The sequence below is a fragment of the Mesoplodon bidens genome (genome assembly GCF_964165515.1).
Source record: "Mesoplodon bidens genome assembly, chromosome: 14".
Taxonomy (NCBI): Eukaryota; Metazoa; Chordata; class Mammalia; order Artiodactyla; family Ziphiidae; genus Mesoplodon; species Mesoplodon bidens.
Window position 1 is genome coordinate 50,002,468 of NC_138170.1, and position 14,279 is coordinate 50,016,746.

Sequence of the window (14,279 nt, forward strand, 5' to 3'; positions counted from 1 at the left end):
CGCAGCATGTGGGATCTTCCCGGACCAGGGCTCGAACCCATGTCCCCTGCATTGGCAGGCGGATTCTTAACCACTGCACCACCAGGGAAGCCCGGCAGTGTTTTTTGTTTTGGGGTTTTTTTTTTGCGGAATGTGGTCCTCTCACTGCTGTGGCCTCTCCCGTTGCGGAGCACAGGCTCTGGACGCGCAGGCTCAGCGGCCATGCCTCACGGGCCTAGCCGCTCCGTGGCATGTGGGATCCTCCCGGACCGGGGCAAGAACCCATGTCCCCTGCATCGGCAGGCAGACTCTCAACCACTGCGCCACCAGGAAAGCCCGCCGCAGTGTTTTTAAAACAATAAAAGAAGTACTTTTTCTGCTACTTGTCAGTTAAAAGCAACAGTGATTATGGGAAATGTTTTTCATTCCATTGCTTTTTAGAAACAGTACGAAGTCTAATTTAAAACAGCTAATTAATTAAATCTGATAGTTAGGTAAGACTGTAGATTTTGTATATCACTTTTGGAAAATAGTTTGGACATTTGTATTTTTGAACCATAAAATAGGCATACCCTGGGACTTCCCTAGTGGCTCAGTGGTTAAGAATCCGCCTGCCAATTCAGAGGACACGGGTTCGATCCCTGGTCCAGGAAGATCCCACATGCCGCGGAGCAGCTAAGCCCGTGTGCCACAACTAGTGAGCCTGTGCTCTAGAGCCCACGATCCACAACTACTGAGCCCACGCGCCTAGAGCCAGTGCTCTGCAGCAAGAGAAGCCACTGCGATGAGAAGCCCGTGCACCGCAACAAAGAGTAGCCCCCACTCACTGCAACTAGAGAAAGCTCGCACACAGCAACGAAAGACCCAGTGCAGCCAAAAAAAAAAAAAAAAATGCATGCCCTTTGACCCAGCAATTCCACTTCTGAAAATTTGTTTACTCTATTTACAAATTTTTCATAATAGCATAGTTAACAGTGGGGGGAAATTAGAAATAATGGAAAAGTCTAGCAATAAGGGATGGGACTAAAAGTAAACAATGTAATGTCTACTTAGAGGGTTGTGATATAGTCATTAACAGTGATTTTTACAGCTTTTAATAACGAAATATGCTGTGTTATAAAAATTAAAAAGCAGAATACAAAATTTTATGTGTTACAGTCACAACTGTTATAAGTGAAAAAGACTGAAGGAAATACAGTAAACTGTTTATCTCTTTATACTTTTCCGTATTTTACAACAGATTATGTGTATTCCATGATGCTAAAAATAAGGTACACCTTAAATTTAAGAAAAAATTATATTTGTGTTAGAAAGGAAAAAGAACAGAGAGCAGAAGAAGAAACACCTTGCTTTGTACAAGAAGTTATAATAGTTATTATCACTCCATTTCTAAAATTTGATGGTTCTTGATAGGACATAAATGAAGCGTCATTATTATTTTTCATCATTATTTAAAATAATCCTTTTAAATTGAAACTGTATGTGGCTTTTACAGTAAGGGTAGCTTTTATTTTCCCCTGACTAAACAGTCAGATTTTAAAGAATTGACACTTATTCTTTTGGGTGACTGTTTTTTATATGCAGTTACATTGTTTTAGACAAAAATTTTATTTTTACATTTAAAATTCTGCTTTTTCATATTCTTAGAAGTTTTTGAGGCCTCAAATAATTTTTATAGTTGTTTAAAGGACATTTTATGAAGAAATCTTTCATTCCTTTCCTCCTTCAGGAAACGATTATACATGGAAGTATTTGAATATACCCGCCCTATGATGCATCCTGAACCTGGCAAATTCTACCAGATTAATCCAGAAGAATATGAACATCCAAATCCTTGGAAAGAGAGTTTCCAGCAGTTGGTATGAAGTATAAATGGAAAACACTGGTTTATATTACATATTTTAAATAAAAGTTCCTTTTTAAAAATTTTAACTCAAGAATAGGTTTCAAGGGAATTCCCTGGCAGTCCAGTGGTTAGGACTCCACACTTTCACTGCTGAGGGCCCGGGTTCAGTCCCTGGTCAGGGAACTAAGGTCCCAGAAGACTGATGGCACTGCAAAAAAAAAAAAATAGGTTTCAAGTCAGTGGACATTTATCAGCCAACAAAAAAGTCAACAATTCTTTTTTTCACTACTGACATATTTATTAATCATTTAAACAGTTGCAGTAAGTATCAGTAGCCTGAGAGCAGTTATACTTTCTCTGGAGCTGTTTGAACTTATATGTAAATTATTACTGTTGAGTAGTTATTTAAAGTTTCACATTTAGCTTAATTTTCATATGGTCCTTTACGAATGGTTCCCAGCTAGGGGTGATTTTGCTCCACAGGGGATGTTTGGCAATGTCTGGAGACATTTTTGGTTGTCACAGCTGGAGAAGAGACTGCTACTGATACCTAGTGGTTAGAGTCCAGGGATGCTACTAAACATCCTACACAGGATAGCACTCACAACAAAGAATTATCTGTTCCAAAATATCAGTAGTGCTGAGGTTGAAAAACCATGTCCCATTTACTGGATATTACTGAGTCATAAACTGTTCTAGATTTTACATTGCAGTATGCAACAGAAAATTTGTTGGACTGATAATTGTTTTTGATAATTAATGAAAAATTCATATAGTACTAAATTAATTTAGACTGTAGTGTTTATGTTAGTGGTCAGTATTTGTTTTTGGTTTTTTGTTTTTGTTTTTTTTTGATGTTTTAGTATAAAGGTGCGCATGTAAAGCCAGGATTTGCTGAACATTTCTACAGTAACCCTGCAAGATACAAAGGAAGAGAAAATATGTTGGTATGTTTGATTTGTCTTTTTCTGATATTTAAAATGATGATCTTACAGTTGTATACTGACTTTTTTTTTTTTTTTTTTTTTTTTTTTTTTTTTTTTTTTAGTATTACGATACAATTGAAGATGCTCTTGGTGGGGTACAAGAAGCTCATTTTGATGGACTTATCTTTGTTCATTCTGGAATATATACTGATGAATGGATATATATTGAATCTCCAATCACCATGATTGGTGCAGGTACGTGTAAATGCATTGTCATTAGAATTTTAATATTTCATTTACATGACGGGTTTTTAAAATGCTAGTTACTTAAAATCCAGATGAACCTTGATAATATCTTAATTGTAGGAAAAAATAGGAAATATCATGTATATTTTATATGATGGAAATGAAAACTTTAGAGTTCAGAAATTATAAATGTACCTATTTCTTTTTAGGGGGATGTGTATATTTCTTGATGTCAGTACTTTGTCCAGCTGCTTTAGTTGTTCATTAAGGAGAGAAAGATATTGGTTAGTTTTATCTTTTATTTGAAAATACAGAGGATAATGTTTTTATTGCTGTATTTTTAATGAAACAGATGTACTTTTAAAATACTTTCTGTACTGTTTCAAAGCTGTTTTTATGGTCAGGTTTCTAAGAATAAATGTAGTATTTGTTGAGCACTGATTAGTTATTTGAAGATTTATGGGATATCTGATTTTTTTAAGGATACTGTAGTACGAGACCATTTTAAGATAGCTAGTTAATTGTTAGTAGTTAATGAAATTTGCATTTACTGCTCTTTCTTCTTCCCTCCCCCATTTCCACCTCAAAGAAGAGTAGGAGAGAGTATAGAAAAATTTTGCCTACTGATTTCCATTACTTTCCAAATCAAGGCCAGTATTGGAAATAAGTTTAAATAAAGAAGTTGCTCTCTTTCTCTCCCTGCTCATCATCCCTTTCTTTCTTCTCCCTGTGCCTCATTTTCTGGTGCTGCTGGTTGTGATTTGGTTTCCACAAGAAACCCACTTTTTAATATGCCATTGCATTTGATATTAAATACTATTTGTAGTTGAATCTTATTAGAAGTATTACTATACATGGATTTGTGTATGATGGTACTCAGATAATGTCCATGTTAAGTATGACTGCCTGTATGAAGGCCAATGAAACATAGTTATATATCTGATAAAATGAATATTAGTCCTATCTACTCAATACTAATGTTCTTTAAAAGTTCCCTCTCCAAAAAAAGTACCCAATTTAAAAGCCGTAAAAAGGGCAGTACTGAATTATTAGTTTTATGGCAGAGTATCTTTACTGATTAAAAAAGTAATTTTTAGGGGCTTCCCTGGTGGCGCAGTGGTTAAGAATCCGCCTGCCGATGCAGGGCACATGGGTTCGTGCCCCGGTCCGGGAGGATCCCACATGCCGCGGAGCGGCTGGGCCCGTGAGCCATGGCCGCTGAGCCTGCGCGTCCGGAGCCTGTGCTCCGCAACGGGAGAGGCCGCAACAGTGAGAGGCCCATGTACCGCAAAAAAAAAAAAAAAAAAAAAGTAATTTTTAAATGTCCATTTTATCTGTCTGATAAAGGTAATATGCTTTAAAATATTTTCTTCGTAGCACCTGGAAAAGTAGCAGACAAAGTTATAATTGAAAACACTAGAGATTCAACCTTCGTTTTTATGGAAGGTTCTGAGGATGCATATGTTGGATATATGACAATAAGGGTAAGGCATTTTTTAATTTTTAAGTATGTATGTGGAAATCATTAAGGCAGTGGTTGTTTATTTCAAACAAAATTTCTACTTTTCAGTTTAACCCTGATGACAAATCTGCTCAACACCACAATGCACATCACTGCTTAGAGATTACAGTAAATTGTAGCCCTATTATTGATCACTGTATCATCCGAAGTACATGTACAGGTTAGTGTTCCCATTACATTTTATTATAAAATGAGTCACTGTGTTGCCCAGTAGGTTTTTAAATAAATTATTTGTCTTACAGTTGGCTCTGCAGTATGTGTTAGTGGTCAAGGAGCATGTCCCACTATCAAGCACTGTAACATCAGTGACTGTGAAAATGTAGGACTTTATATAACAGATCATGCACAGGTATTTTTTAATTCTGTGGGGTTTTTTCTTTTTTCTTTTTTTAGCTCTACTAATGTTTATTTCTGGTCAATTGTTGTAGGGAATATACGAAGATAATGAAATTTCCAATAATGCTTTAGCTGGGATTTGGGTTAAAAATCATGGAAACCCAATTATTAGACGGAATCATATTCATCATGGACGTGACGTTGGTGTGTTCACATTTGATCATGGCATGGTAAGAACATTTATTCTTAATAGAAAAACTGACATATCAGTTAAAATTTCAAATAGGTGTCAGCATTTTATCATCACCAAAATGCTGAATTGAAAAGTGTAGGTTTAAAAGAAGATTTCAGCATTATATTCTAAAGTCAGTATGCAGTATCAATTCTATAAATTCTTGAATCTAACATTATATACATGTACAGAAGATGGAGTCCTTAGGGAATTGATGTGATCTTTGAGGGGAGTAAGGTCTAATCCAGTAGTTCTCAAATGTAACTGTGCATAAAAATCACCCAGATACAATAAATCAGAATTTTTAAGGACGGGGCCCAGGATATGCATTTTTTAATAAGCACCATAAGTGAGTTTAATGCAGGTTGTTTGTAGACTACACTTGGAGAAACAATAGTTTCATCATTAGTTTGACTTCCATTTCATTCCTCTTAAAATTTTTTTAACTGGTAGAACTTTAATAAGAAATACAGTGATGATAATATATCAGTTCTAAAATTCTTATGCAGCAGTTAATTAGGCATCTTTATATGTATGATATTATGTTTTAGTTACTACTATGTCATTTTACACAATTTTATAGAGACATGACTTTTTGAGCTCTCTTAGGCCAAAAGTAATGTTCTTGGGTGCCTATTCAGGTATTCTTTTCATTTAATGTCTAATTTTAATTTTTTTGCCACTCTGCACGGCTTGTGGGATCTCAGTTATCCCACTAAGGACTGAACCCGGGCCGTCAGCAGTGAGAGCACACTGTCCTAACCACTGGACCGCCAGGGAATTCCCTAATGTCTAATTTTTGTTGAAGTAATTTTCAAGTCCTAGTACAGCATTGGCAACATTTTTTATTAAGAAGTCAGAGCTAGGAGAGGAGGTTTGACGTGGTGACAGACAAGGGTATGGTGAAGTTTTATTGCTATTATATGGTATTAATCACGCAACTTTGGAACGTTGAATTGACATACACAAATTGTCAGTTAGCGAAGGAAATTTTGTATTTTCGTTTTTTACGTCTAAAACCCTGATGCAGAACTCTTTTTTTTTAAACTGAACTAGACCATGAGGAGTACCCTTTTATCAAGTTCTGATTAGATGTAAATAGTTTCAGACCGTCCAGCTTATTATATTCCTGGGGTAACAGTAACCTGAGAAAAACAGTTCACTTAAAACTCAGGCTATAGTTTGGGCCTGTAGATAAGAAAGCACAGTGGAGATGACCACTTGCCCTTCTCCAGTTAGAATTTAAAAATTGACATTTTTTTTGCAAATTGTAGCTCTTTTTTCCAAGGAGTGGGGAAGAGGGGAGTTAGGGAATTGGGGAGTCTGGGAAAAGGTATGGAGGTTATCAAAACATAAGAGTCTTGAGAATCTGCCTCCCCACCCCTTTGAGGGCTGCCCGCATTGGCAGTAATTCTTTTTAAAAAAATATTTTTATTTTTAATTAATTTATTTTTTGGCCATGTTGTGCGGCATGCAGGATCTTAGTTCCCCAACCAGGGATTGAACCTGTGCCCCCTGCGTTGGGAGCACAGAGTCTTAACCACTGGACCACCAGAGAAGTTCTGGCAATAATTCTTAAGTGGGGGCTTCCCTGGTGGCACAGTGGTTAAGAATCCGCCTGCCAATGAAGGGGATGAGCCCTGGTCCAGGAAGATCCCACATGCAGCAGAGCAACTAAGCCTGTGCGCCAGAACTACTGAGCCTGCGCTCTAGAGCCTGTGCGCCACAATTACTGAAGCCCACGCACCTAGAGCCCGTGCTCCTCAACAAGAGAAGCCACTGCAACGAGAAGCCCGCGCACCGCAAAAAAGAGAACCCCCCCCCCCGCTTGCCGCAACTAGAGAAAGCCCGCGCACAGCAATGAAGACCCAGCGCAGCCAAAAATAATAAATAAATAAAATAAATAAATTTATTTAAAAAATAATAATTCTTAAGTGGAATTCTAAATGGAGCTCTTATTTTTGTAATGGGACTATACTATGCTAATATTTCTTTGCCTGTGTTGCCTTTAGACTTTGCCCCAGAGTTACCTACAATTCAAGTATCATATTTATGCATGCCTCTGGTCTCATTCACAAATGATTTGAGGTACCAAAATAACTTTAACCTGAGTAAATTTCTGCATTTTTAAAAGACCTAATGCTGATGGTCAGTTACTAAAATTCACTATAATAATTTACTCTTCACCCCCCCAATACAGTTTACTTTTTATAGATTTAGGTTTATAAATTTTATAACTTTTTAAAAAAGCAAATCTTAGCCAGTCCTGTAGATATATATATATATAGATATATATATATATATAGATATATATAGATATATATATATATTAAGGATTGATGAAGAGATTTGTAAGGTATTATAGATTTATAAAGGAAGGATGGAAATAAAGCATATCTTGGGCCTCTCTCATCTGTTTTAGTATTGTGATACAATCCTTTAAAATCCTTTGGTAGAATGTTCTTTCATTCCAAGTATTCTTTGTGTCGGCTGCCCATGATTGGTAGGATGACATCACTAAGGTTAACCTTTTAAAGTTTGACTTTGTTTTTTATAGAATTTCAGAGAACATCAGAATAAACATTTAAACTAGTTTCTGTACTATTCTCTCTCTTTATATATATTCATATTTATTGTTCTCTGAAACTGTCTTTCTTTTCCTTGTCTATGACCTACTTAGAATTTAAACTCCTGTATTGGCAAGAATTAATCATGAAAGAATTTTAACTTATTTTATTTTAAAGAAATTAATGTTTTTGTTAAAATATTACATGCCCAATATAAAAGACATCCCTAGAATTTTAAAGGGTATGACTAGAGTTTGTCATTGTTAACTGCATGTTTAAACTTTGAATACAGTATGAACTCCCCCTTTGAAAAATGATGAAAATACTTTATATTTCAACCCATTTCTACTTCATCATTTGTATTCTTATTTTTCTTTTGTAAAGCTTTATAACATTTACATTCCTACAGTTATTGGTCTGTATTTATATTTATTTACCTTCAGTCCTTTTATCACAGTTTTTCCATTCCTGAATTTTTAAATTTTGGTTCATTCTTGGTATGGCTATTTTGTCATCTAGCCATTTTGATTTTATTTTTAAAAGAAAGGCTTATGGGTATTGTAGCTTGAATTCTTGCCACTTGAGAATGCCTACCGTTTACCTTTTAACTTGGCTGAGTATACAGTTTTTTATTATACTTTCTTTCCCTCAGAATTGTGTAGTCATTTTTATATTTCTAGAATTGAGTGTCACAGAAGTCTGAGATCATTCTGGGTTTTTTTTTTCTTTCTGGTGGGATTTGCTTTTCTACTTAAGTATCCATATGCTGTTAATGTTGTGTTGTTTTAATTTTTACTGTTTTTCTGTCCATATGTTCCTTTCTTTAGAAACTTGGCTATTTTCTCTATTACTTACATTGCTCTGTATTGCTTTGTTCTTTTCCTTTAAATTTTGTGTGATTTCCTCAAATCTGTGTCTCTTACTATGTCTACATAGTTGTCTCTTCTGTTTTGTTTCCAATGTGGTTTTCATCTCTGATTTCTTTAATGTATTTTTGTTTTATGGAATCCTTCTAGCATATATAAAATTAGAGACAGTAGTATAATGAATTCCCGTGTATATCCATCCTCCACGTTCAAAAACTTTCAGCTCATGGTCATTTTTGTTTCATCTGTACCTCCTCATACATTGCTTATTTTCTTCTTTACTGTGAATTATTTTGAAGCAAATCCCAGACATCATCATCTCATCTGTAAATATTTCAGCATATATGTCTTTCTTTAAAAGATGGGATTCCTTCTTTTTCTTTTACATAACAATGCCAGTCTCACTGCTAAAAGTAATTTTTCTGTCAGTGTTTACAGTTCCCCAATTCTTTGTTTTTTATTGTTTAATGTTCAATCTATTGCAGTATTATTTTCATAAAGTAAAATTAAAATATCATAGCAGTGCCAAATTGCTATAAAATTTTTGGAACATTCTAAGTTTATGAGCTTAAACATGATAGATTGACAGTTGACAGACTCTGTAGAAATATGGTTTTCCTCTCCTTTCATTTCACTTTACTTCGGATAGTCCCCCTTAGATAGGAAATAACAAGTTTTAGATGATAGAAATTGCACATCAGTGTGTTTCTTCTTCAGATTTACTTCTTGTGCCTAAATTATTTTTATGAAAATATTACTATGGGAGTATTTCCTTCCTCTCCTGTGTTCTGTTTGGGACACTAGATCTCACTACTTTAGTAAAAGATCATTGGCTAGGCTTGCTTATTAGAACAGTTACTTGCAGGCTTCCCTGGTGGCGCAGTGGTTAAGAATCTGCCTGCCGGGGAGGGAGGGAGATGTAAGAGGGAAGAGATATGGGGACATATGTATATGTATAACTGATTCACTTTGTTATAAAGCAGAAACTAACACACCATTGTAAAGCAATTATACTCCAATAAAGATGTTAAAAAAAAAAAATCTGCCTGCCAGTGCAAGGGACACGGGTTTGAGCCCTGGTCTAGGAAGATCCCACATGCCGCGGAGCAACTAAGCTCGTGTGCCACAACTACTGAGCCTGCGCTCTAGAGCCCACGATCCACAACTACTGAAGCGCGTGCGCCTAGAGCCTGCGCACCGCAACGAAGAGTAGCCCCCGCTCTCCACAACTAGAGAAATGCCCATGCGTAGCAACGAAGATCCAACGCAGCCAAAAATAAATAAATAAAATAAATTTATTTTAAAAAGAACAGTTACTTGGGGAAACATACCTTGCTAAAGGTGTATGGTAACATTTGCTCTCAGCACCTTATTCTTATCCAGATATCACAGTATTTGGCAAGTGTTTGATTGATTATAGTTTGGGGTTGTAGACATTTATTTCAATGAAGGTAGCATATTTTTTTCTCTTTACTTTTCATTATTTTTTTTGTTTTATTTGGAGAGTTTTAAGAGAAACTCTTGAATGCCTTTCACCTTATAGTATTTAATAAAGATTATTTCACTTTAAAAAATTTTAATGAAAAATACTTAATCTCACCTTTTATTTTTATATCAGTGTTAAGTTTGTAACTTGAGAGAAAGATAATTTTCAAGGACTTATTGTAATGTATATGGCAGAGATTTAGAAATACTTGTGCTGAAAAGTTAACAACCTCTTATTTTAAAATATAGAAGAAGCCTTAGCAATCTGGTATCTTCTGGTAGGGAAATAAATCATTTTATAATATGGGGTAGTCTGGTAAAATGTCTGTGCCTTTGCAGTTTTGTATTTGTGTTGGAGCTTTTGTGGTTTGCATCGTAAAAGGCAAAGTAGAGTTCTGTTTTCTACTTACAGTCTTGTATTATTAGACCATTTTGCACTAAAGGCATTTCTTAACAAAACAGGTGCATTTCATTAAATGTGCTTTAAAGCAAAATTACATTAACTGAATCCTTTAATCCATAATAGATAGGTTTTCTTCTGATATTATAAAACTATAAGTCAATCAGTTGTTCCCTTTCTGAATGTAATAAAATCACCGTTGTAGCAATGTAAGAGGCTTCTGGTTTTAAGAGCATGAAGGAAAAAAATTTTTTTCTTTTCGAAAAAATTTTGCTACTTTCTTTTCTTGAAAGTTACCTTAAAACAAAACTACAGATTAAAACTCCCATCTCTGATGGAACTAGGGGACATTTTTAACCTCTAATCTAAATTACAGTATGGTAAAATGACCATGTGACTATGACCATAGCAACCAGTTCAGATTAGAGCAGGTTTTATAATGGGGGCCTCTGGACAAGGGAAAATGAGGAGGGGGGGACTGCTGTTTGCCTTAGTAAACTTGTGGATCTATTTGACTCTCCTAGGTGTGCAAAATTGAAACCTAAAGAAAGCAGGGCATTCACTGGTGGTCCAGTGGTAAGGACACTGCGCTTTCACTGCTGAGGGCGAGGGTTCAGTCCCTGGTCAGGGAACTAAGATCCTGCAAGCCGTGCAGTGTGGCCAAAAAAGAAAACAGAGAAAGAGCATCCATGCACTTGAAAATTTTTTAGTAGGTATACTGTAGCAAAGTATACTTGCAGTACTATATGTTGAACTAGCCCGGACATGACACTGCCTGTTACTGCAATCTTCATGGAAGCCCAGTAAATAGCATACCTTTTCCTGCCGCATTCTGAACAAATTAAGAAATCAAAGGGACTTCCCTGGTAACGCAGTGGTTAAGAATTGGCCTGCCAATGCAGGGGACACAGGTTCGAGCCCTGGGCCAGGAAGATCCCACATGCCGTGGAACAACTAAGCCTGTGTGCCGCAACTACTGAGCCTGTGCTCTAGAGCCCATGAGCCACAACTACTGAGCCTGTGTGCTGCAACTACTGAAGCCCGCGAGCCTAGAGCCCGTGCTCTGCAACAAGAGAAGCCACGACAGTGAGAAGCCCGCGCACTGCAACGAAGAGTGACCCCCGCTCACCACAACTAGAGAAAGCCCGCGCGTAGCAGTGAAGACCGAACACAGCCAAAAATAAATAAATAAATTTAAAAAAAAATCCCAACTGGATTTCTTAAAAAAAAAAAAAAAATCAAAGCCATGAAGTAGCATGAAGAGGCTGAAATATCAACTTCATTACTCTTAGAGGTTAAGTCGGAAGATACAACAGACTGAGAACCAGATAAGTCTGTTTAACTGAATCCCAAATGAAATAGGCTTATTAGACAGGCAGTGTTCATGGGGTAGTAACAGAAGGCATGCTCCCTAAAGGCAGCTCATTTCCATGAGGAAAAGGGTGAAGCTGAATTGAGCATACTCAGTTTATTATTTCCCAAGTTTACCATTCAGACGTGTCATGCAACTCCTGGCAGAGAGAGACAAGTTGCACTCCCTTCTCAATGATGAAAATACCAGAAATGTTGAATTGTTCCAGTCTGACATTAAGCTCTTTCAGTCTAGCCTCTTTTAGCATTTGTTTTTCTTTCTTTGATGCTCAGTTTTGCCATAGTAGTCTATATACATACACCTGGTGTCCATCCATTTTTATTTGGTATAAAATCAAAGAAGAAAAAACTTTTTTATATTTTAAGAAGCCATTTTTGATGCAATCCCCCAATTTTTTTTAAAATAATATTATAACCCATATGTTAACAGGTAAGTTATAAGTGATTTGTACTTTATTTTTGGAAAGTGAAACCTGAAAACTACTTCTAAATGTTATTCTCAGAGAGCCATTTTCTTAAAGAGTTAATTATGTAGTGTATTAGAATACTCGGAATTATATCCTGTTTTAACCTCTGCTGAATTTGGCAAAAAGCCCTACTTGAGTGCTTACCATGTGTAAAGTTTTATATAGATGCTCCAGAAGTTAGTGTAGTCCTTTCTCTTCAGGAGCTTATGATCAGGTAAAAATGGATATGGCAAATACAATACAAGGCAGTACCTGGAAGTAGCATAAGAAAATACTTACTGCTAAAGGGAATTTAAAGAGAGTACACGTTCACTTTTTGAAGAGAGATAGACAAGGAGGATGAAATAAATGGCTTTTAGAAGTGCCATCTTATAACTATCTCATTTTTTCCTCTAACATTCAGTCTGATTGAGTCTTAGAATTTAGGATATCAGTATTACAGTAACGTTTATCCACACTAGAAAATAAGTAAATTTATCTGTTATAGAAAATTTAAGAAATTTAGAGAAGTATAAAGGATACAGTAAGCATCCATAATACCACTACTCATTTAATCACGCTCATATTCTTTTTTTTTTTTGCGGTACACGGGCCTCTCACTGTTGTGGCCTCTCCCGTTGTGGAGCACAGGCTCTGGACGCGTAGCCCCAGTGGCCATGGCTCACAGGCCCAGCCGCTCCGCGGCATGTGGGATCCTCCCGGACCGGGGCACGAACCCGTGTCCCCTGCCTCGGCAGGCAGACTCTCAACCACTGCGCCACCAGGGAAGCCCCACGCTCATATTCTTGTTTCATCCTTCAAGTTGTTTTTCTTCAAATACAATTAACATCATACTGAATGTAGTCTATCTTGAAGTATATACTGTTCTTTTCATTTAACATGATAGTATGTGTAACATGAACATAAGCCTTCACAATATTTTATTGAGCTAGTTACCTATTATTGGGCTAAGATGAACATTATTTTGTGTGTCTTTTTCTGTAGTCTCTGATTATGTCCTTGGGTCACCTTTTTAGAAGTTATTTCTTGGGACATTTTTAAGGCTATGAGAGTTTATTTTCTTTAGTACTTAAATAAACTTTTTGTTGAAGGATATATATTCTTAGTGGTAATGGTATTTATTTCTATTTATCGAATAAATCTTTCCCTATTTTTCTTTCCTGGGTTTGAACATACTCACATTAATTAGAGAATTTATAGTTCTCTGTTTTACTAAAACATTTAAAATATGTATCATTTGAAATTTAGTATATATCTGTCTATGTTTCATTCTTAACTCTTGAACATCTCTGATAATTTTAAGGTATACATTAAAAAGGCTTTTTAATATCATTTCTTTTTGGAAAGTAGCTTTACCTACAGGTTTAATTTCTGTTTTTTCCAGGGTTACTTTGAAAGTTGCAACATACACAGAAACAGGATAGCAGGCTTTGAAGTAAAAGCTTACGCTAACCCCACAGTGGTTCGATGTGAAATTCATCATGGGCAGACTGGAGGAATATATGTTCATGAAAAAGGAAGAGGACAGTTCATTGAAAATAAAATCTATGCAAACAACTTTGCAGGTGTATGGATTACCTCAAATAGTGACCCAACAATAAGGTATTTATATATAATTATGGATGGAAATTATGTTTTCACTTTATGTTTTGTGCTATAAGAAAATTTAAGGTACTTAGCTTTAACTCTTACTGTCTTTCCTAGACACCTGACTACTATAAAATAGATTTTCCTAGTAAAAGTCTGTGCATCTGAATGAGCATAGCTATTGCATTTATTTTGGGGTGTTCTGTTTGGTTTTTTTCGTGATGTAAGCCACGTAAGATACTTTTTATGAAAAATAGAAAATGCTGTGATTTTTATTTTAAATTCATCAAACTGCATTATAGATGAGTAAATAGGGCTGTGATCTTCCCTTGAAATCTGAATGACCTTTTTTTTCCCCCCCTGAGAGTCAGCAGATAGAATAACCCAGGAAATTAATTATCTCAAAGATACTTAGAGAGACCAAGAATAACAGAGAGTCAAAACTTCAA

The 14,279-nt window shown here is 35.9% G+C and overlaps 1 protein-coding gene across 2 annotated transcripts in view; it reads left to right on the plus strand.

The window, feature by feature from the left end:
• The window catches only part of FBXO11 (F-box protein 11), a gene marked incomplete at its 5' end in the record, with an annotated part of 111,597 nt that overhangs the window by 86,793 nt on the left and 10,525 nt on the right, over positions 1-14,279 (plus strand). For both annotated transcript variants that reach the window (XM_081254042.1, XM_081254043.1), the window contains 8 exons: positions 1,709-1,838; positions 2,689-2,772; positions 2,874-3,006; positions 4,375-4,481; positions 4,568-4,679; positions 4,762-4,868; positions 4,948-5,085; positions 13,628-13,845. In XM_081254042.1, coding sequence (XP_081110168.1) covers positions 1,709-1,838; positions 2,689-2,772; positions 2,874-3,006; positions 4,375-4,481; positions 4,568-4,679; positions 4,762-4,868; positions 4,948-5,085; positions 13,628-13,845 — 1,029 coding nt within the window. The remainder of the gene's footprint in view (positions 1-1,708; positions 1,839-2,688; positions 2,773-2,873; positions 3,007-4,374; positions 4,482-4,567; positions 4,680-4,761; positions 4,869-4,947; positions 5,086-13,627; positions 13,846-14,279) is intronic.